The 21,787-nt window shown below is 35.3% G+C and overlaps 1 protein-coding gene across 1 annotated transcript; it reads right to left on the reverse strand.

Moving 5' to 3' along the window:
- Positions 1-9,964: 9,964 nt before the first annotated feature.
- Positions 9,965-17,589, reverse strand: LOC133532635 (UDP-glucosyltransferase 2-like). The gene is made up of 8 exons (XM_061871393.1): positions 16,983-17,589; positions 15,333-15,423; positions 14,389-14,587; positions 13,704-13,901; positions 13,048-13,270; positions 11,807-12,026; positions 10,838-11,060; positions 9,965-10,385 (listed from the first exon to the last, which is right to left on the reverse strand). Exons 1-8 carry the CDS (start codon positions 17,124-17,126, stop codon positions 10,115-10,117), a joined length of 1,569 nt encoding a protein of 522 aa, XP_061727377.1. The 5' UTR covers positions 17,127-17,589; the 3' UTR covers positions 9,965-10,114.
- Between the last annotated feature and the right edge of the window lie 4,198 nt (positions 17,590-21,787).

A 21,787-nucleotide genomic window follows, 5' to 3' on the forward strand; every position in this document is an offset into this window, starting at 1 on the left:
TTCCTGATAACCCTTTTTAGTCTCAATTTTAACCAGCTTGATAAATAGTAGAGATGCCATGAACTATTCGGTATTCGGCCTAATATAGCGTTTTATTCGGCCGAATACTGAATACATCTATTACATCAAGAAAATAAATTGTACAATTAAAGTCTCACGCAAACCAGTTTAGTAAAAAAAAAGTATTCTCGGGAAGTACGTAAAAATTATCAATTAAAAAATTAGTTATAAAAATTTAGAGTATTTTTGAGCACTGTTGCTTGTAACAGTTTTTGTTTTAATCATGGGCTGGATTTGCTCCACTGCTACATGAGAAACAAAACTTAAACCTTAGCAAACATATCCTTTGTATGCGAACAGTTTTCATAATAAATGTGATTCAAAATGTACACGTGTTTTACCAAACAATTGGTATTAGGCCAAAAGCACTATTTGTGGCATCTAGTGAATATTATGTTATCACAAAATTATGTCAAATTTAAATTGCAATATTTAATTAAGAAAAACAGACGACTAAAAAAGTTTTTTTTAAATTATAATTAAGTTGCTATTTCATCTTGAAAATACTATAGCATTAAATTCCAAGAGCATATACGAAAATTCAACACACAATAGTCAATCAACTGAAAATGAAACGCTGTAAGTAAAATGAGTTTTTTTTTCTACAAATCACAAAGTTAAAATTGCTCGTTTCACTACAATAAGAGAGCATAAAATGTATTAATCAGAATTATCGGATTCAGTCACACTGTGAAAATATCGCAGTTAATATTATCGGTAACGAACCTTTTTTAGGTCAGTCAACGCCAGACTTGATTGGGTCATGCCGAAATGATGTTGTTCACTGAGCTGTACCCAATTCCCAGAGCCAGTTACTAATGGGCATTGGCAGTCAATCTAATTCTGGTGGCTATTCACTATAGTGAAATAACACTATCATGGTAAGAAATCGACATTTCAAGGTAATATGTACCTAAATGTTGATTAAATTAGGGACAGTAGGTATATAAATAGTTAATTAGATAATACTATTTACATAGTACCTTTTCTTCTCTCCATTTTAAAGCGCTGTTTATCAAACAGTGTGGTTTTCAAACCTGCCTACCTATCACTCTAGGTCAATATAAAACACAGCGAGCCCAGTTCTATATAAAAGTAAAACGCAGCCCCGAAGGGTCATAAAAAAATAATCATCATAATTTTACTTACACTTCAGTTCAAACTTTAAAATTAGTTTTTAGTTAAATCTGATATTAAATTTCTGTAGATAGGTTTCTTATATTCTTGACAATATACGATATTAAAATATAGTTGTAAATATGTTAATATTGTTGTCATTGTCTTCTAATCATTAATTAATTATGCTGTAAGTAGGTTATCAAAAATTTTCAACTCTACATTTTTCGTCATCTTTTGACACGATTATATCACCTTGAACAGTTGTAATTACGGCTGTTATTGCCAATAAGCCAGAATAATCTACATAATATATACTTACACGTAATAATGTCATGCAATAAGTGGTTAATACAAGTTCCCATAACAAGCACGGCTAAACTTTGTTATTTCCCTAAGGTGGCGCGTGAGTGGAATCAGTTCTTGGGCAGGAAAAACTATTTCCCGGGCTAATTGCTTTCATGCTGACTCGACTTACGGGACTCGTGCGAGGAATACCGATCACGGATTTGTATGAGTTGAGCAACCGGCTCATATTTTTGCTGTTTAGGCTAAATGACAGGCTTTCACTTGTCGTTTTAACTGACCAGGAAGGGTACCCAACTGTCCGACTCCGATTTGATTCATTTTGATATATGTTATAGAGTAGTCTAAAATAATGGACACGTATTTTTTTTTAGCTGCCCAAACTCAACCTAATGGGAGAAATTGTCCTCCAGAGTACTAAAAAGTTACTAAATCTTCTAACTCCTATAGAAAGTGATGCTCAAGCAACTTGCTAGTTAATGGCTGGTTTGAGTATATGTTTGAAAGCAGCAAAAAAATAATGAGCACGTGTTTTGTTATATCGGCTAAAACTCATTTTTTCCTAAAAAAATCGACATTCGAAGTTTTATAATATCTTATCACTATAGTTACACATAAAGACGGGTGTTTTTTTAGGAAAACTTGAGTTAAAGCAGATATAACAAAACACGTGTACATTATTTTTTCCTGCTCTCAAACATATACTCAAACAAGCCATTAACTAGCAAGTTGCTTGAGCATCATTTTCTATAGGAGTTAGAAGATTTAGTAACTTTTTAGTACTTTGGAGGACAATTTCTCCCAATAGGTTGAGTTTGGGCAGCTAAAAAAAATACGTGTCCGTTGTTTTAGACTACTCTATAACATATATCAAAATGAATCAAATTGGAGTCGGACAGTTGGGTACCCTTCCTTGTGAGAACCATACTAGACCAAAAATAACTGTGTAACTACTTATATCATTTGTGTTTATCACGGTCAATGAAAACTATGAAATTAGCTACCTAAAAATGAAAATAAGATAATATGGACTAATTAGAACTTTAAAGCTTAACACACACTATTAGTTAGCTAGGTACTATTAACTTAAAGAGCAAGATCCCAGGGCCGCCAAAAAAAAACATTTAAAATGGGACCTTACTTATTTTCTCATGAATAAAATGTATGGGATAATGTAGTGTTAGTACTTTTAATGTTCCATACTTGCTATATTGGCCCGAACGGCCATTTGTCCGGTACAAAGTGATAAAGATAGGTAAAAAAAACACTTAATTTTCTTAAATTCTCATGGCTGATTTTAATGTATGATTTAGAAAATATTGTTAAAAACTGATAATCAACATTTCCACCGGCGTCAATAAAATATTGTAACTTTTATTCTTTGATTACAGAAAAAAATGATGAGTCGTTTAATCAATCTGTACAATATTTATAGCAAAGAACTAAAAGGTATATTTAATGCCAGAAGGCGTCAATCAGTAAACCATCAAGCAAAACGAAGAGATTTAAATGCATTAAAACAATATGAAGGTACTTACTTAAAACGGAAAAATTGTACTAAGACGCGTAAAAAAGTGCAATAGTATGAAACTAAAGTGTATGGCGCTGTAGGTGTACAGCAGCCGGAGACCGAGACCTAAACCTACAAAGATCTCTCTTTCTTTGGCTTTCAAAAATATTCTTTATTACTACATACAAACATAGTATACTTAATAACTTAATAAACAAAGCTGCTTCATTTCCTTATCAGCCTTATTGCAAAGTCAGTCAATAATCAAACCAACTTCCTCCACAGGGTACTTATTTCACTTTGCAAATTCTTTGTTTCTGCCAAGTTCGAATTCTTTTTCGCTAGAATAGTTTAAATGAGTTGAATCGACTTTTAGCTTTTTGCAACCGCTGTGGCTTGTGGTCGAGTTACGAATATCGGTTTTACGGGTTTTACGGCGAGTAGCGTTGTGGAGTTTTTGTTTTAGGGCCTAAATATTTTAAGTGAAAAATTCAAAGACGCTTAAATGATTGCTGTTTTACAATTTAAAATAGTTACCTACCTTAAGAGAAAGAGCCATATCGTCACAAGAAATCAATAATGCTGTAACCCGCAAAATCAAAACTTTACACCAGAGCGAAAAAACTTCGAGCAAAAACAAAAAAAAAACATAACATAACTTCTCAACGGTAGAAGGGACGTTAACTGCCTTTACCTCTAGAAATATATATATTTAATTATATGTAAATAAATAATATATCGCAAATCGAAAACAGAAATTTGATAAAAAGAGTTATTCAAGCACTTTTTTCACCGTATAATCACAAGCCATAGGCCAGAAAATGTAAAAAAAAAATCTTGTTTGTGCGGGTTACAGCATTATTTATTTATTTCGACGGCATCTTGTTTACTAAGGCGATACTGAAAACTAGTTTAACTAAACTAAGAACCGGTTATTTCGGTAAAAATATTCAATTATATATTAAATTATTTCGGAAAAACGGTGACGAGCTCAAAACAATATCTTTATATACATAGTCTTTTGTGTGCGTTTCATTTGACTTTTATTCACGCATTTTATTTCACATCCAATGTTTTCGCTAGATTGGCTTGGAGACTACACACCCCATTTCATTTTTATAAGCTTTAACTCAAAGTAACAAATCCAATTTTTGTACTTGCATGCAGTCTTTATACCGACGACTGTTGGAAACTTGGGAAACACTTATTTTATTTAAAAAAAGATGACAGTATATTGTACTTTACTAGAAATAGATACGTACGTACATTAAATATTCGCAGTCGTTTCTTTGCTTTTGTAAAGGTTTCAATTTTAAAAGACTACAGCTCTCGCACGGTCAAGTATTTTGTAAAGGGTAGAACAAATTAAATATATTTATTCGAGTAAATATAAGTCTTAAATACAATCCGTAATTTATATAGAAAGTCAGCTTAATTTGAACCTTCCTCAAGCGGCTCATTCGTAGTTCGTGGCACTGGATTTAAAAATATGTAATGTGAAATAATAATATATCTGATCCAGAGTATCATTTTCTAAGTAAACATTGCTCCCAAATATTGCCGACTTTTTTTATTATCTCTGACTTAAGTTGATCAAACGTCAGGAGTGTTTATCGCTGCTAGCGAACAGCATTTTCCCAGATCTTGTTTATTGAACCGCGCAAATGATACTCGTTACCAACTCTCGTTAGAAATGAATTAACCGTTTTTGCGTCTCTCAAACTAGGAAGTTATGTGACTACTTATCTAATATTAACTTCCTTTGTGGAATCCGGGTTGCTAATAATTAGGTATATTCTATTTTCGCATTAATTAGACACAATTAATTATTTTATGTCTACAAACAAACGTAAAGCTTAAATAACTAGCAAGTTTTGTGAGAAATTATACAACTGCGGTGTTGTCGAAGGTTTGAATAGGTTTGGTTGTATGTGTTTGATTTATGCTTTAAGTTTAAAAATTACAAAAACTAGTTATTTTTTATAACTGGACTGCTGTTATCCGCAGAGCCACCCCAAAAATACCTTACTAAAGGTTAAAAAGAGTGTAATTTTAGCTCCAGCTCCATACCAAAAAGGTAAAAAAGAACCATTTTTATTGTAAGTGTAATTATTGTCTATCATATGTTATGCATTAGATATTACAGTACCTATCAATACCTCAAAGACCAATCATGCTTTTCTGATGAAAAAAAAACTGCAGCTTATTAACACAGCCGCAGCGAACATTCAACAGAAATTTGTTATAGAACAATAGACTTGTAACAGAATTTCCCTTTGAAATAAACAACAGCCGTGATTCCGAGACAAAAAGTCAAAAACAAAGCCCACTACAATTGTGCTGGCATTCGACAAGCAACCACGAGTAGAAAGCTAACAAAAAACTATGAAACATAGATGGCAAATCTGTTTCCAATGTACGTTAAAATTGCCGAATTCCACTGAAAAATAAAACTCCCGCCGTGCATAGTTCCGATATTTCAATATTGCATCGCAGTAGGTGGCAGAAAAGCTTCTTAGTTTGCATAAATATGGGATCTTGAATCGTAGAATGTCGGATTTTCCATTTGGCGACTTCAGGTTGGCTTTGGAATTTAAAATTTAAAGAAAGAGTCATCGTTGTACTGTAGGTATTTTTCCGTGGATGGATTAAAGTTACTGCTGGGCAATGTGGCGATAGGTGTGTAATGAGGTTTTAATTTTTCACAATTATTAGCAAGAATTTTAAAATATATTTTCCTAATAAACTTGTGATGACGAAACAATAGTAAATTGTTAAGGGGTTCCCCGCGGTTTTCATCGATTTTTGACTAGTTTTGAGTCGTTACTCCTACATTTGCACTAAAGATAGAGTTATAAAACAAACGGCTATGGATTCTTCAATCTTTAATCTCCATTCTGGTCTATCGGATTTTGAAAGAAATGAACACTTTTTTTTTTTTTTTTTTAATATTGTCTAAAAAAACACTCTTTTCGTTGATCTATTGCTGTGAAGGATTTTACATAAACAGAATCTACACATTTGGGTTCGCCTTTGACGTCTCTAAAATTTTAATTTTAAACTAATTAATACGTCACGTCACGTCAGAGATTTTAATTTTAAACTAATTAACACAAAAGTTATGGCCAGAAAACCAGTTTTTTTGGCCTAAAATTGTTCAACTTTAATGCAAATATCTCGAAGACAGTGAATTTTGAACTACATAAGGGATACTATATTGCTTAAAACCGTTGCTGTTAATATGATAAGCTACAAAAAACATGAGAAAAAAACTAAGGGATTCAAATCGAAGGTCAATGGCATTAGGGAGCCCCTAAACCAAGGATTGAAAGGCACCCATTTCTGTTGAAGTAGTAATAGTCCGAGACTGAAATGGTGCCTTTCATCCTAGTCAAACACCCTACTTTTCATTTCGACTACGAGGAAAGTAAAACACCTGTCCATTTTTTAAAAACACGGCTAATCATAAACTTCAGTAGTATTTTTTGAGAGTACTATTATGGAATGGGGAGTTAATTATCAGAATGTAAATTGTACAATAAATTCAGTTAAACCCAAAATTTTAATTGCTTATCGTAGAAAAAATTAAAAATGTACTTAGCAACTACAGTGTTCTAGAGCACAAATATATCATTTTCTGCACACTATTTAGAACAAAAACGACCCACTTCAAGAGCATGAGAAATGAAAAAGGTTTTTTGCTTACTGCTCATAAAGTTCGTGATAACGAATATACCCAAGTATATAAGTTTTATATTCACTCGTCTGTACTTTACTACACACCAATGCTACCTTGTTTTTAAAATCCTTAGGGATTTCTTGTAGTGCGAGACTAGGGTAACATAAATCGAAGAGTAAATCTGTTCAAGCGAGGATACTATGCATATTGTATTGGAGTCTGATTTCAAGTTACGACCACGCGCTTAGCTATAAAGTGCCGGCCTGTGCCATTCCAAGATTACGTTCCACGTATGTTTGTCACGTATGGACCTAACTTTTTGCAACGTTGTAAAGAAATCGTTTAACCTAAATACTGATTTAAAAGGTTAAGTTACATTAGGTATATACAGAATTCTGGAATCTTCTTAAAACTAATAATATGATATGAAATAATGAAATTCCCGCTTTAAAAGCCAGATAACGAAACCGTAGACGTAATGGCACGAAAACTTTTGTTTTAATAAAACTTTCAGCTAAGTAAGACTTTGAAAATTGTCTCTTTACTTCTGGGACACCTTTACCTATGCTTCTTTTGTATTTGCATTCATGTTATCTAAAGCCAGACCATCAAGGAATGTTTAATGCAAAATTAGAAACAATAGGTACTTTAATCTGCAACATATCCCTAAGAATAATTAATTAACACTCGGAGACTTAAGATGCTCATAGGATACGAAAATATGACAGACAGCAGACATTTACGCTTAATTAAGTACTTGTTATCTACAGCAAAAGTATTATTTGAATGGGTACTGTAACTCTAAGTCTATTTAAAAAGTCGCTAAGTCGAACTAGCCCACGAGCACACATACACACACGCACGCACGCACGCACGCACGCACGCAGCACGCACGCAGCACGCACGCACACACACCCGCACACACATACGTACGCGCACCTACACACGCACACACTAACACACAGAAACACACACATTTTTCTTAACAAAAAGTAATTTACTAGTTCAGTATCTATGCATTGTAAGTTGTTTCGCTGAAGCTATAGAATATTACTTATCAGTTGAGTGTCTACAAAAATAAAGTGAAATACTGTTAAAATGTTTTAACCGCGACAGTGTGGTTACAGCTTTATTTATACGCAATTTGTCACCGACTCAGACGTCATTGACAAGCCTCCAATATAACATGGCAGAACATTTTGCTAGAGCACACATGAACCTAAGCCCTATTCGTAAAATTTTAGCTTTTTAGTAGGTAGGGCTAAAAGTTCTTAGCTAGATCCTAATTACCCAACTGACTTACTTACTCGTATTTTTCGGTACTGGTTTTCAGGCTGATTTTAATTTATAATATATTCAACCAAAAAATATTTAACCTACAGAGCAACTATAAAGGTATAGGTTATAGGTAGGTATAACATTATATTGTATATAGGTAGAAACGGTCATAACAAGGCCTAGTTTATCCTCTGGGTTGGAAGGTCAGATGGCGGTCGCTTTCGTAAAAACTAGTGCCTACGCCAAATCTTGAGATTAGTTGTCAAGCGGACCCCAGGCTCCGATGAGCCGTGGCAAAATGCCGGAACAACGCGAGGAAGAAGATGAGGTAGAAACGGTCAATAACAAATATTATAAGCAAAAAATATTTCGACCAAAGCTTTTTTGTAGCTTCACGATTTTCCAACGATCATTCCGTACAATCCCACATTTGTGTTTGTTTTCCATTGTCCCCGAAATCGCCTCCGAATGAGGATTGAACTTTCATTTGCATGCCCATCGCATTAACGGCGACCGTGTTAAGTCCGAGCTGATTTAATGCCCCGTATTCCCAATGGCGATGTATCGGAAACTGCAATGCGGTAACGCACTCTCTGTTCACCTGTGCAATGGCTGCTATGCTCCGTGCATGGTTGTTGCAACTCGAAGAAGTAAAAGACGCTTGCACATTTACCCAGTTACTACTGATAAACTAAATATGATTGGATTTTTTTTTTTCTATGGGGCAGGTCGTCCATGTCGGCCAACCCTCCATACAAAGGCCAAAAATATTTTACAATAAAAAAAATCTTTTTACCTTTCCCTAATCCGAACACGATACCATATGCCCTTAAACAGATACGCACTATTTTTGTTACACGTATACAGTCACTTCTGACTTCAGTGCGACTACTATTAAGTATTCAACGCCTAGACTATCTTGCTACTTACTCGTGTTTCTTTGCTATAAGTATTCATTAGGGATTCTAACACAAATTTAATAAAAATAGGAGTAAAGCAAGATTCGTATCATGTTACACTTTCCAAAAATAAAACCCCCAGTCAAATCAATATTCTTTATTTGTCAGAATACAGGAACTTTAGGTCTTAAAATACTATGAACAAACCTTATTGCAGCGTGCAAGCGAACAAATGTTCTAATTACTTTAATATATTTACAAATAAACACGACAAAATGATCAAATAAAATCACCATCTGATATCAATAAACAATCAATCATACAAAAATAGTGGGGATCCGTTAAAGAGCATATTCGTGTGTCGTGTTTTGAGTAAAAAAAGAAGAAAAAAATTTTTTTACGCAAAAATAAGTTCCTTTTTATGGGATAGGTCGTCCAAGGCGGCCCGCCATACACAGGCCAAAATGTTTTTTCTACTCTTTCCTAATCAGAACATGATTCCTAATTTATCCTGAAACTGATTCTCACTATTTTTATTACATCCTGTATTTTTTATACTACGTCAGTGGCAAACAAGCATACGGCCCGCCTGATGGTAAGCAGCCTCCGTAGCCTATGTACGCCTGCAACTCCAGAGGAGTTACATGCGCGTTGCCGACCCTAACACTCCGCACCCTCGTTGAGCTCTGGCAACCTTATTCACCGGCAGGAACACAACACTATGAGTAGGGTCTAGTGTTATTCGGCTGCGGTTTTCTGTAAGATGGAGGTACTTCCTCAGTTGGGCTCTGCTCTAGATCTGGAATGTCATCCGCTGTGTGTGATTTTCTAGTCAAATAAGGCTTTTGATTTTACTAAGGGCACCTAAAGGTTTGAAATTGGAAAACTTTCTCAAATAGAAACTATTTCAAATACACAAAGCCCACAAAAATCCCAGGGCATCGTAAATTTAGTTTTCTATGTTCTTGAAATGGGCTACAACACAACATTTTATTATAATTTTAATCTGCAGCCGTATGAGCAACGGAGCCAAGTGTACCTGAGGGAAACATTTACAAAATTTGTATCGACCTAGCTGGTGGGAAGTAAAGTTCAGGCGCTGGGAAAGAAAATAAGTATTGAAGTGAAGCATCAAATACATAATTATATTTTTGTACATCTTGGCAGTATAGGAGCATATTTATTATTTACCTGCACCAAATAAAAGTATCGATACAAAACTTAAAATATGCATAATTTAATTAAAAGCAATCACAAACATCCAATTTAATTAGTTTTCTTCTCATGACTACTGACTTTTTTACTAAAATCGAAATACTTTTTACAAAGGTAACCAATTAAAAGAGTCGTTGCAACACTGAGTAATATAACGTCGATGAATAGTTTCTCCCAGCGGGACATGAGGGAAGCCGGGGAGCGAAGATGCGGTGCGCCACGCGTGCGCACCACGTGTTCCACCCAGTGCACCAGCTCCGCGGCCGGGGGGGCCGGACGGTCGTGGTATATCTGGGATAATTCCTTTGCCCGCTGCTTATAACTGAAACAATACTCTACGATTACAATATAACAATAGTGTAATTTATTAAACGATAAAATTACAGACTCACAATAATAAGGTTTTTGACAAAGAAAAAAATATATATACTTCAGGTTTTATCGCTGACTGTACTTTGCTTTCAACAGGCAACTAATACTCATCGAGACAATTCTAATAAATTCATAGGCAATTATGTTACGTTGTTTTATCACATAATTCCTATCGCCACCTCCTGTCCATCCTCAGATAAGCTCGATGGTAGCATTGTCACCCCACTGACAGATGTGGTATGTGAGGTTTCAGCTCGATCGAATCATGGGAACGGGATCTAATTTAACTGGCTAGATTCGCCTTTGTACAAATGATGTGTGTTCTTTCCTGTTTTATGTTAACAAAAACTAAAACTTGTGTTGTTAAATAAAAACTTACCGATAAGCTACCCATAAACTTACCCATTATAATCTTGAATCATTTTCTGTATAGCCACTCGTAGATCTTCGACTAGATTCAAAGTCAAATCGACCCTGATTGTACGTCCAGACAGCACGGCTCTATTGACATTGTTGAACTGGTCAAAGTAAATTGGTATTCCAATGGTGGGTACTCCGAAATGGGCGGATTCAGTTGTGGACAAAAGACCACCATGCGAAATAAAAAACAGGCATTTCGGATGAGCTGGAAATAAGCATAGGCACATTTACGATTTCAACAGAAAAACCTACAACTGCCTTCATTTTTTTATAAGTAAAGTCTACACGGGTGCGGGGCGTGGGGCGTTGTCCACTGAGATACTTACCAATTTTTATAAATTTTTAGGTTATATACCTAGTAAAAAAGGGTTTTATTTTAGAAAAAAATATTGTATACATAAGTCATATAATCTAGCTTTTCAATGTCGTACCTTACTTAGGCAACTCAGCAAGCTTCGTCGACTAAACGGGAGACGGGCGGGGGACATCGCGCGTTTATGTCTTTTTTACTACATTTTTGTCTTCTGAGATACTTACCAATTTTCATTGATTATTTAGGTTTTAAAGTAAAAAAATATTATTTTAGATGACTCGTAGAAAAAGCGTTGTATAGAATAGTGATATAAATGAAGTCGGTTAAAAAGCCATGTATGGAATGAGCACTCTAAGCATATTTCTCTATGATTACAGTCACCGTAACCTACTTGTCGAGTACAAAGCTATTTAACCTATATATATAACGCTGCATTTTGATGTTTCATTGTCTAGAACACAAACCACAAAAACCACCAGTAAATTAAATTAGTTAAAATATTGGAATGAAGGCATATGATATACCTGTTCTGTTGTAAACTTAGGTATGCAGGTATATTAAAATAATATTTTTGGCTTTTTATATCGTTTGCTTTATAGCAAACAACAAAAAAGGTTTCACTAGTTCCATAAACTTACCCAATATGCTTTGTTGTGGCGCCCACTTCAGTGTATGCACATTTTTTGGCAAATTGGGCAAATCTTCCTCATATTTCCATATTACAGTTTGTTTCAAAGATCCGAATAAATCTAATAAGTCTTGGGTAACTTCTTTCGGTATATCTTTGCCCTTCCAAAGCGACCCCATACTGAAGTAGATAAAATCATTTTCGGCGTTATCCAAAAGGGTTTTTAATTCCTGGGAACAAAAGCCAATATAAATATGTATGATGATAATAGTTACACTGTATTTGTTTTTTAAAATGAATTCAGTTATTGAGCTAGCGATCGAATTTGTCAATAAGTACTTCGTTTAAGTCAGTAATGGGCAGAATAAGAGAATTCATTAATAAAACTTTAGTTTTGATTAGCAAGAAGTGTTTTAGTTTGTTAAGAGAATAAAGAGAGCCCATCACCTTTCGGCTGATTTCAATAACCTGTGCTCTGCAACTCAGAGTACCTAATACTAATATAATATCTAAAAGCTTGGCACACCAATGCCGTCTAGGCTTACTATTGGGGCCCATTTCTCAAATGGTATTAGACTAATATTATTAGTCCACGAACTGTCAAGTCATATGAGTTACCATGGCAACATACTATTAATATTATACTAATACCTACGGTATGACCGCGCCTAATTCTAGTCTAACAAGCTTTCTGGAACTACCAATAGGGATAACTTGGAACTGTGACGGATTTACAAAAAGGCCCAAAATCTCACACCACTGCTGGTTCCGTGAGAATCTGCCGAATCCTACACCAGAACAGGTGATGCCGCAACAGAAAACTGCTTCACGTTTAAAAAATGGTACGGAATGGTATTTCTAAGGTAGATGGCTACGTCACCACCAGCCTTGCCAATCAATAATTTTTGATCAACACATAACAAGGCATGGCATAGGATGTCGGTTCTAGGGTATGCTTCAACCAGCTTTCGGAAACCAGGATCGCATGGACAAAGTTGGACTATAAAGTTTGAAGAAGGGATACTTTGGGAACAACGGAACACGTTAGAGACAGACCTAAGTTGGCAGCGATTTTGATAGCCCAGATGGTGCAAATTTGATCGACGAACATGAGGAAACAATGTAAAATTTGCCAAAATAATATGCCTATTTTCTGGATAAAATGCAACTTTCATTAGTTATATAAGAATGAACGATTTACAGGATGGTGTAGTGAAATAAAAGTTTTTCATCTATTTAAGGAAGACTTACCTTTGAAAGTGGTTTTGTAGGCCTTTCAATATGATAACCCCCAATAAATTTGAAATTTTCAGGAGTGCTTGGCATCAGACCGTTCCCTGGAAAATCATTTGATAATACTAATGATGCGTTATATATGAGTTCGTAGTAATTTGGTAAGGGTTTATTTTTCTTCAAAAATAGGGGTGCAAGAGCCTTTTCGTAAAAATCTTTTTCTCTTGGAACATTTTTGAACCTGTAAAACAACCATCACAAGTGATTAATTAAGAGTAGGTAATATTACCTATTCGTACCTGATGTACATGAAGCCTTACTAACATTTTAGACACGGCTAATATGGTCGGCTCTTTATCATTTGTCACTATGTCTGTCACGTTCTAACAAGTATATAAGTACGAAAGTGACGCATGGCATGAGAGGTGATAAAATGCGACCATGATACCGCGGCAGACCTAAACAAAATGTAAGGATATTATTTCTTGTGATTTTTCCACACAAAAAGACCGATTTTCTTGTAGAACAGAGATGTTATAAATGTCTATTTTATAGTCAATTTGATAATATGCTTGTTTTAGATCAGTATCTCAAAATGGTATAAATCTATGGCAGTAAAAAACTAAATCAAAGACAGCACACGCCTGTGTACATTTTTTTTATACCTAACTTACCATTTATAATAACTCCACTTGATCTGTAACCATAGCTTCTTGACTCTTTCAACCATAGAATGCAGTGGAGGAACATCTGGTGAAAGATAATCACTAGCATAGGCCGGGTTCGTTGTTTCATCTACTAGACGCAAAGTATACCAATGAGGCCCTAGTGAGTATGCCCAAATCATAGGGCATTCGTAATATGCTGCCAGACTGTAAATAAAAATAGGGTTTGATTAAATTCTTTCCTGCAGACATAGACATCTTTATTGCTATCCTCTCTCTCCAGTATAGGTTCTAAAAACCTATTGCTGTTAGTTCAGGTTGCTGCTAAGTGCTAACCATTAACGACGGAAGTATTTTAAAGATCAAAAATTGGAAAAAGTAAGAACATAGAACTTATTGGTTTCAGCAGTTAGGTATTATAATCATCATCACAGCAAAAGTAATTTCCGCCGATGGCTTACTTACTAGTTTGGCGCAATGAACCAAAATGAGTCTTGGCCTCCAACACAAGAGCACGCCATTTTACCTGATCCTGCGCCGATTCAGGCCAGTTTTCACTGGCGATGAAATAAGGCGAGGTATTTCGTGGTTAAGGTTAAATATTTTTTTTAAATTTGGTGATATACATATGTAAAGTAGGTAGGTAGATATTAAAATTAATGCAGGTAAATGGTAAAGTCTATATTGTACTTACGCCGCATACAATTCCGATTCAATATAATCACTTATAATCACATCGAATTTAACAGTTGGGTCATTTAATAATGCTTGCATTTCCATATTCTTAAATGTAGCTTCCGCAATATCTGCACTGGTACTTTGTATGTAGTCTGCTCCTGTCTCTTCACAGAGTGGTTGATTTATCAGGTAGCCGATGTTGGTTTCGTTGTCAGCTGTAATTTAAAATACAATATTAGATACGACTTTTAAAGAAATCGGCCTCTAGGAGGCCTAGTCAAGATAGTAATGTGCAAATAAATTTATGTACAAGGGGGGGATAAGCTATCTCTGCAGCATTTCATCAACAAACGTCAAACGAAACGAATAAAATAATGGCATTAAGTCCGCTTTTTGTACTGTAAATAAATAGAGACAATAACTAAATGTAACATCTACTGATATGAAGCGAAAAAAATAGTTACTATTCAATGTTAACGAAACACTGCATGCACTGTTAACTGTTAAGCGTTAAAGATTATTTTATCTTCTTCATGAATTTATCAATGCCAATGCCTCCCGGAACCTTAAGCTCCAATGTTGTTAAGCTTGTAAAAAAAAAATGCTCCGAATAATCGAACTAATTGTACCTAATTAATAGGTGGTGAACGGTGTTGGTCACACATACTGTAAACAGTGTTTAAAATACTAATTAAAAAAAAAAGAAAAAAAAAAGAGAGGCTTAATAATACTTAAGCCTCTCTTGTAGTGACTGTTTGTTTACCTAAATAAATAAAAAATGTATCAGGATGACAGATGTTACGAAAAGTCATGTAACTATTTCCATACATTTTGATTGGAGTTTTCTATCGATAACTGTCACCTTGGCTATGCCTCCTGGTGGTCTAAGCGAAATTAATTTTATGGATGCGATACATATTAATGATCACTCTTTCAGGCGTAATACGCATCTACCCTTACCATTCCAAAACTCCAAATGCGTGCTGCTCAAGTCGATTTGAGTAAAGTTTTTTGGCTTATCTTTCAATGGAAACGGTGAGACGTAGGTGACCTAAAAATACAATAATAAAAGCTTCAAGAAAACATGCCTGAAAATCAATAGGTACATATTTTGTGGTTCGAAATAGGTTCGATTTTTATCGACAATCTGACTTTATGCCGTTATGACGACCTTCAATAGAATATCATGGCTCCTCTACACGATGGGCCATCATACTGGCCCATAAGATGGCTTATGGCACGGCGGGATGGCGATGGGATGGCCACGGTGTCGGTTTTTGTCCGCACATCAAAGGTAGTGGGCCAGCGCGATAGCAATACGCATCTACTCGTACACGTGGCCCATTCCAGAACTATATCGTGTAGTTGCGTTTCAACCATCGCATGGCCATCTCGATGGTCCAGCGCTGGACCATCGTGTAGAGGAACCATAAAACATGGGGCATTACTAGGATAAGATAAACATAACTTATATGCGGGTACGTAATGATTTTTCGACAATTTTTTATGGATTTATCTATTGATACTTAGACCTGGCAATTTAATCACACACTTACTTGCACATTCTAATTTTTATTGTCTCCGCTACCCAAAGGTTGTCTGAAAGAGTCACGTGTTATAAGACCACATTTTGTTACCTCTATCCAATTGTCTTTGTTTCCGTACTTGTATTGTAAACTGTGTGAGGTGTGCAATAAAGAGTATTGTATTGAGTAAATATTTTAAGTAATTAATATATTATATATCTACCAAGATAGATAAATTACTCTTCGTGGCAACATTAAAAGATAAAATTTCACAATCAAATAGACATAGAGGCCAATAACAGGCAGCCTTATCGCTAAATAGCGGTATATTGAGACTATCAATGCAATATTGTTCACATTACAAGAAAAGTATTAGTAACAAAATGTAGTGTGTAAATCCAATACGGGCAATAAATAAAACCAGACATATGTAGAATACGTAGAATTTACCCGTGTTATCATGAATGAAGTAAGAAGCATTTTTTTAAATCATTTTTGAAAATTTACCGAGCAGCAATGTACTGTACAAAAATTACGAGACATAACATGACAGGATATTACCAGATACGATCTTTTTATAGTAACTGTAGATTGTATCTCGTCACTTGTGTGTTGCTTTAGATAAATTTTATTGCCGCGCCAAGCATGCCGAATTATTTTGTATGGTTAATATTTTCATTCATTGACATATATCTAAGGACGGGCCTTACGGGCAAAGAGAATGGAGCCAGTACAGCGGTGTCACGCACACGAACGAACTCGAGCCAATCGTAGTTTAATGCCACAACGCGATTCGTTGATGAGTTCGTATCACACGCGCGATTGGTCGCAACTAGTTGCGTTAGACTGCACGATTTGCTCGAATTCATGAATGACACCACTGAACTAGCGCCATTCTTAGTGCCTGTAAGGCCTGTCCTTGGATATATATAGATATATATGTCAATGTTTTCATTGTATTTCTAAGCAAATGTTATCTCAATATACCTACTTCTCAGGTCCAACGCTAACCATCACCGTTTAAAGGTTCGCCCGTATTGAATTTAAACACTGTACACATATTAAAAAATAAAATAGGGCTTACCTCATGACCAGCTTTGAGCAGATGCCTAACATAACTTACGCCGAGAATATTCAAACTTCTTATCGCATTTGGAGCTATCATCAGTATTTTATATCCAGAAACACATGTCAAAGTCAATATGAATACTAATATCTTGAAATTCATTTTGCATAATCACAATAACTTTAAATCTTCGCAAAACTCTACTGTTCGAGTATGTAACCTAAAAAGATTAGATCGACTAGAACGTCTACTATGAACTAGCTAAAATAACGAATTTATAAATATACACAAATATATATTATTATAAGAACATGAAAAGCACAAACATATACATTGTCATGTATGCGTAACGGGAATGATACGATGGCACAGCTGTACCGTGTACGAGTACCTATATACAGTTCTTTAAAGCGAAAAAGCGATTTGACATTGTTATGTCATTGATAATGTTTGACTTTTACCGGGTACGAAACCGTACTCAAATTAATTCTAAGAAAATCTAAGTATCTTTTATAAAATTCAAGCTCCTGGCCGCGACTCTGTCTGATAATAATCTCAGTGATAAAAACTATCCTATGGTCTAACCCGGGACTACGTACCAAATTTCATCTAAATCGGTTAACGTTTAAACGTGAAGACAGAGTCATTATAGGTACCCCTAGTGTAAATTGATTTGATAGCGAAACGTGCCGTACGCGTTTGCGTTAAGTCTCATTTTGTATGGGATTTTGAGTTTCCAAAACGCCCCGCTTCGCGCGCTGTTTCTAAATCCCATACAAAATGAAACTTAACGCAAACGCGTACGTCACGTCACGCTATCGAATATTTTTACACTAGGGGTTCGGATAAGTATAATATGTGATGTTCCACTGAAAAGGTACCTTATGGCGGTTGGCGCTTAAGTCGCGTAGCGCCGCATTAGTATTGGCGCGTCATTAATAATAGCTTAAGCGCCGACCGCCATATGGTACCTTTATCCGTGGGACGTCACATATATAATACGTATTAGTAGTAGATGGTAGGGTTAAAAATGGTGACCAGGTCACTGAACTCATCACTATACTATAAACTCAAATAAACAATTTTATCAGCGACTTCTTACATAATATTCCGTTACGGTATTTTACAAACAAATGTAAGTAGATACTCGTCCAAAGATTGATTTAAATTGACTGAGCTGCTGTGCTGACATCGTAGGCATTTGTAGGATGGCGATATTATGTAACAACAATTGATTTGGTGGCATTGGTGTCTAAGAGAAGGTCAAGCACAATTTATTACGAATAAAAAACAAAATGCGGTAATGGAGTCGGCAACAATGCTATCACAATTCGATTATAACAGTAGTAGGGTGCCTAGCCAACGTGCCAATCATTTACGCTCCGTAAAGGTGGGATCACACGGTTCACTCGAATGAATGTTTCTTTTCCTTTCATTTCACGTTCACGCGGCTGCTGATGGAAAGATTTTTTTTTTCTTTCACTATGGCGTCAAATGAAGTTGTGTTGAAATAAGCTTAATTTGTGATCATTTATTTCATAAAGATTTTAACAAGCAAGAAGCAAAGAAAGCGTCGAACGGTGGTGGGTGCGACCATGGATCGCTCGAAGAAATTTGAATACATTGCTGAGGGAACTAGCCGATAGAGATCCGGAATCGTATTGCAATCATTTGCGGATGAATAAAAATAATTTTGAAGAACTTCTACTATTAGTAGGTCCGTTGACAACAAAAGAAAATACTTTAATTAGAAACAGTATACCTAGCCGAATAAAACTCCAAATCCAAACTGGCGATTGTTTTGGAACTTTGGATTATTTATACAGAGTACCTAGAAATACCATTTGTGGTTCTAGAGTGATTGGTCAATTTTAAAATGCTCCAAAAATAATAGAGTATTTTGCTCGATCCACTTGCACACCATTTTATTGCTTTTACGTTATCTTTATCTAGATAGTAGTGTAAGTAAGTAAGTAAGTAAATATTTTTTATTGCACCAACAATTATACGTTTTACATACATGTGAAACTACAAATAAATTTTAAGGATAAAGATTTTATTTTTAGTTTTTTATTTAAGTAGGTAGGCATATTACAATGCACTTATGAACGTCAAATAAAGCTACACCGGCTCTAACCCTACACCTCTGACCCGAGAAGATTTAAAGAACCAGACCAGGTAAAAATATGCAAAATCCGAATGAACGTTCACGCTGTGCGAATGAAAGATGCCGAATGAAAATATCCAACACTGTTGAATTCATTTTTCACTTTTGTTTCATTTTGTGTTCAGACGTGTCACTTTGAGTGAAAGATGAATAATGAAACATGAAAATGAACCGTCTGATCCCACCTTAACGTAACGTAGTCATTTCTTTCATTAGTGCGACAGACACAGTTGCGTTTCGTTCGCTACGCACCCTGCTTTCTTAAGCTCTAAGCCGTAAGGCGTAAGCCAAAAAGCCACCCCCCCATACATTTAAAGTTACGCTCTGACAACCTGAAATAACATGAAATTTGGCATGAACATTTCAGTAACATATATCGATGTCTGGTATATTCGTTTTTGTTGCTAGGAATTGTAATACAAATAAAGTTCAAGTAAATTTGGTTGTGCATACTTATGCTAAGAACTGTCCAATGTAAAGTGAACCTTAAACTGCTAAAGAATCAATTTCCTCCACCATACCTAAACGTTTACTCGCTCAATTTTCTTTGTCTCGCAATTTTTTTAATGGAGATGTTTAGACCTATGTTTGTGTTTTTTCTTTCTATATTTCTATCGAGTAAAAGTCACAAAATCGGTTTTAAAATAGAATAGAATAATTTTTATTCGTAAACACAAACAAGACACATTAAATTACATGATATATCAAAAACAAAGAAAGTATAAAGTGCCACGAAATGGCCTCATCTCAGCATGTTGCTGGTGGCTTCCAGCGCTGATCTTCCGATGAGACCATCAAGTGAGAAAAGTTTTGAATCAAGGATGTTACTAGAAGTTACTAGAGAGTAGGAGAAAAGCCTCCAGATTGCTATTTATGTTTTTTGGCAACCTTAAGGCCAGTGTTAATAAGGAAATAAAAATAAATAAATTCAACTTTAAAAAAAACGTTCTCTTAAACTCTCTCTTCTGCCTCACCATACCGGTTTACTCACGTCTTCTTTCGCTGTTCAAGCAATCCGCCTTTGGAATGCGCTCTCTCTAACGATTAGATAAGCCCCAAATACTTGTTAGATACTGTCTACTATATTTTTATTTAGGTGCAAAGATTTAATATTTTCACATTCAGAATCCTAGGAATGTCCTAATTCTAGTCAGTATCGACGTAACCATATTGGATACTATACAAGCAGGGATTACCGGCGGCCTTCGTTCAGTTAGCCGGATATCCTGCGGAAACGGAAGAAAGTGCTGATTTATAGTAACTAGGTCAGTGTTGCCAATGTAATAAAAAAGTCTGGATCAAAGATCCCAGCACATGATAAAATCGGGCCTATTGGACATAATGAACGGACCCTACACATTCTTCACGTCCCCATTTTCGTGCCTTAGCTTTGCGAAAAACTCTTCGCTGCTCGACCTTTTCCAACTATGAAAGGTTATTACCAAGTACTAATAAAGTACGAGTTTATTTACAAAACATTGTGAAATAGGACAAATTTTGGACCTATGTCGACTTATCAAACTTATCAAATTAAACTGTAGAACGACCTGTCGGCTGCGGTATTTCCGGACTGATACGATACGACCTTCAAACTCCCATTCTTAAAGGCCGGTGACGGTAAACGCTTACCACCAGGTGTTTTGTCTGCTGGTTTGCCTCCTATATCATAAAAAAAACAGTTTGAATAAAGCTACATCGCCTGTGTAATTTCAAAGGTTCACTAAATTACACCGATTAAAGAACATGTACTAATATGTACATGTACATGTTCTTAATCGGTCAATTAAGCTACGAGTATATCTGTATACTCGTAGCTTAATTCAAGGGTCATTTCATTTAGCTTGAGTTATCCTTTATAGAAAGCCAAGCCAACCAAAATGCTGCGATCTCAGTAAGATCTATCTTCGATATTTCTAACGTCAAAGTGACATTCGTTGCCTGAATAGAGCTGCTTCCGTCAATCAAACGATATCTAAATGAGAACTTATCAAAACCAGAACTTATCGTTATCGTATTTCATTCTTCGAATCGGGCCGTGTGCATTACTTTTTGTAAATGGTAACTCAAAAACTTTCGCGATTCATCGATATTATTAAGTAGCCGAATTACTTGTTTCGTAGAACGAACAGATTTAAACAGTAAGTTATTTACCTTTGAAATAAAAACAATACTTCTAAACGTTCGTGTCCTGAAAACTAGGTTCTAGTACAGACAAAAAATTACAACGCACACCAAGGGAAAACTTTCTACTGTCAATTGACAGATTAATAAATCGATGTGTGATGATAAAGAAGGATGTTATTTTGATAATAAAAAAATAACACTTAAAAGATAACAATCCAAAAACTGAATATATACTGTATTTGTGTTAATCAAAAACAATTTAAATATATTGTAGGTATCTTGCAGGGAGATGTAATAAAATTACCATCAAAAAGACGTCCAAGACCTATATCTGTGAAAGAAACATGTCATTTTTAATTGTGATGCTAGACACGATCTCAACGCTGCAATGGTTCGAAATAACTAGTAAAGCATCGCAAAGCGTTTAAAGCATTTGAAATGAAAAGTAGAGTGTTTAACTCAGGTAATAAGCACCATTTCAGTCTCTGACTATTCTAAATACCTCGACAGAAATGAGTGCCTTTCATCCCTC

The sequence above is a fragment of the Cydia pomonella genome, chromosome 2, assembly GCF_033807575.1.
Source record: "Cydia pomonella isolate Wapato2018A chromosome 2, ilCydPomo1, whole genome shotgun sequence".
Taxonomy (NCBI): Eukaryota; Metazoa; Arthropoda; class Insecta; order Lepidoptera; family Tortricidae; genus Cydia; species Cydia pomonella.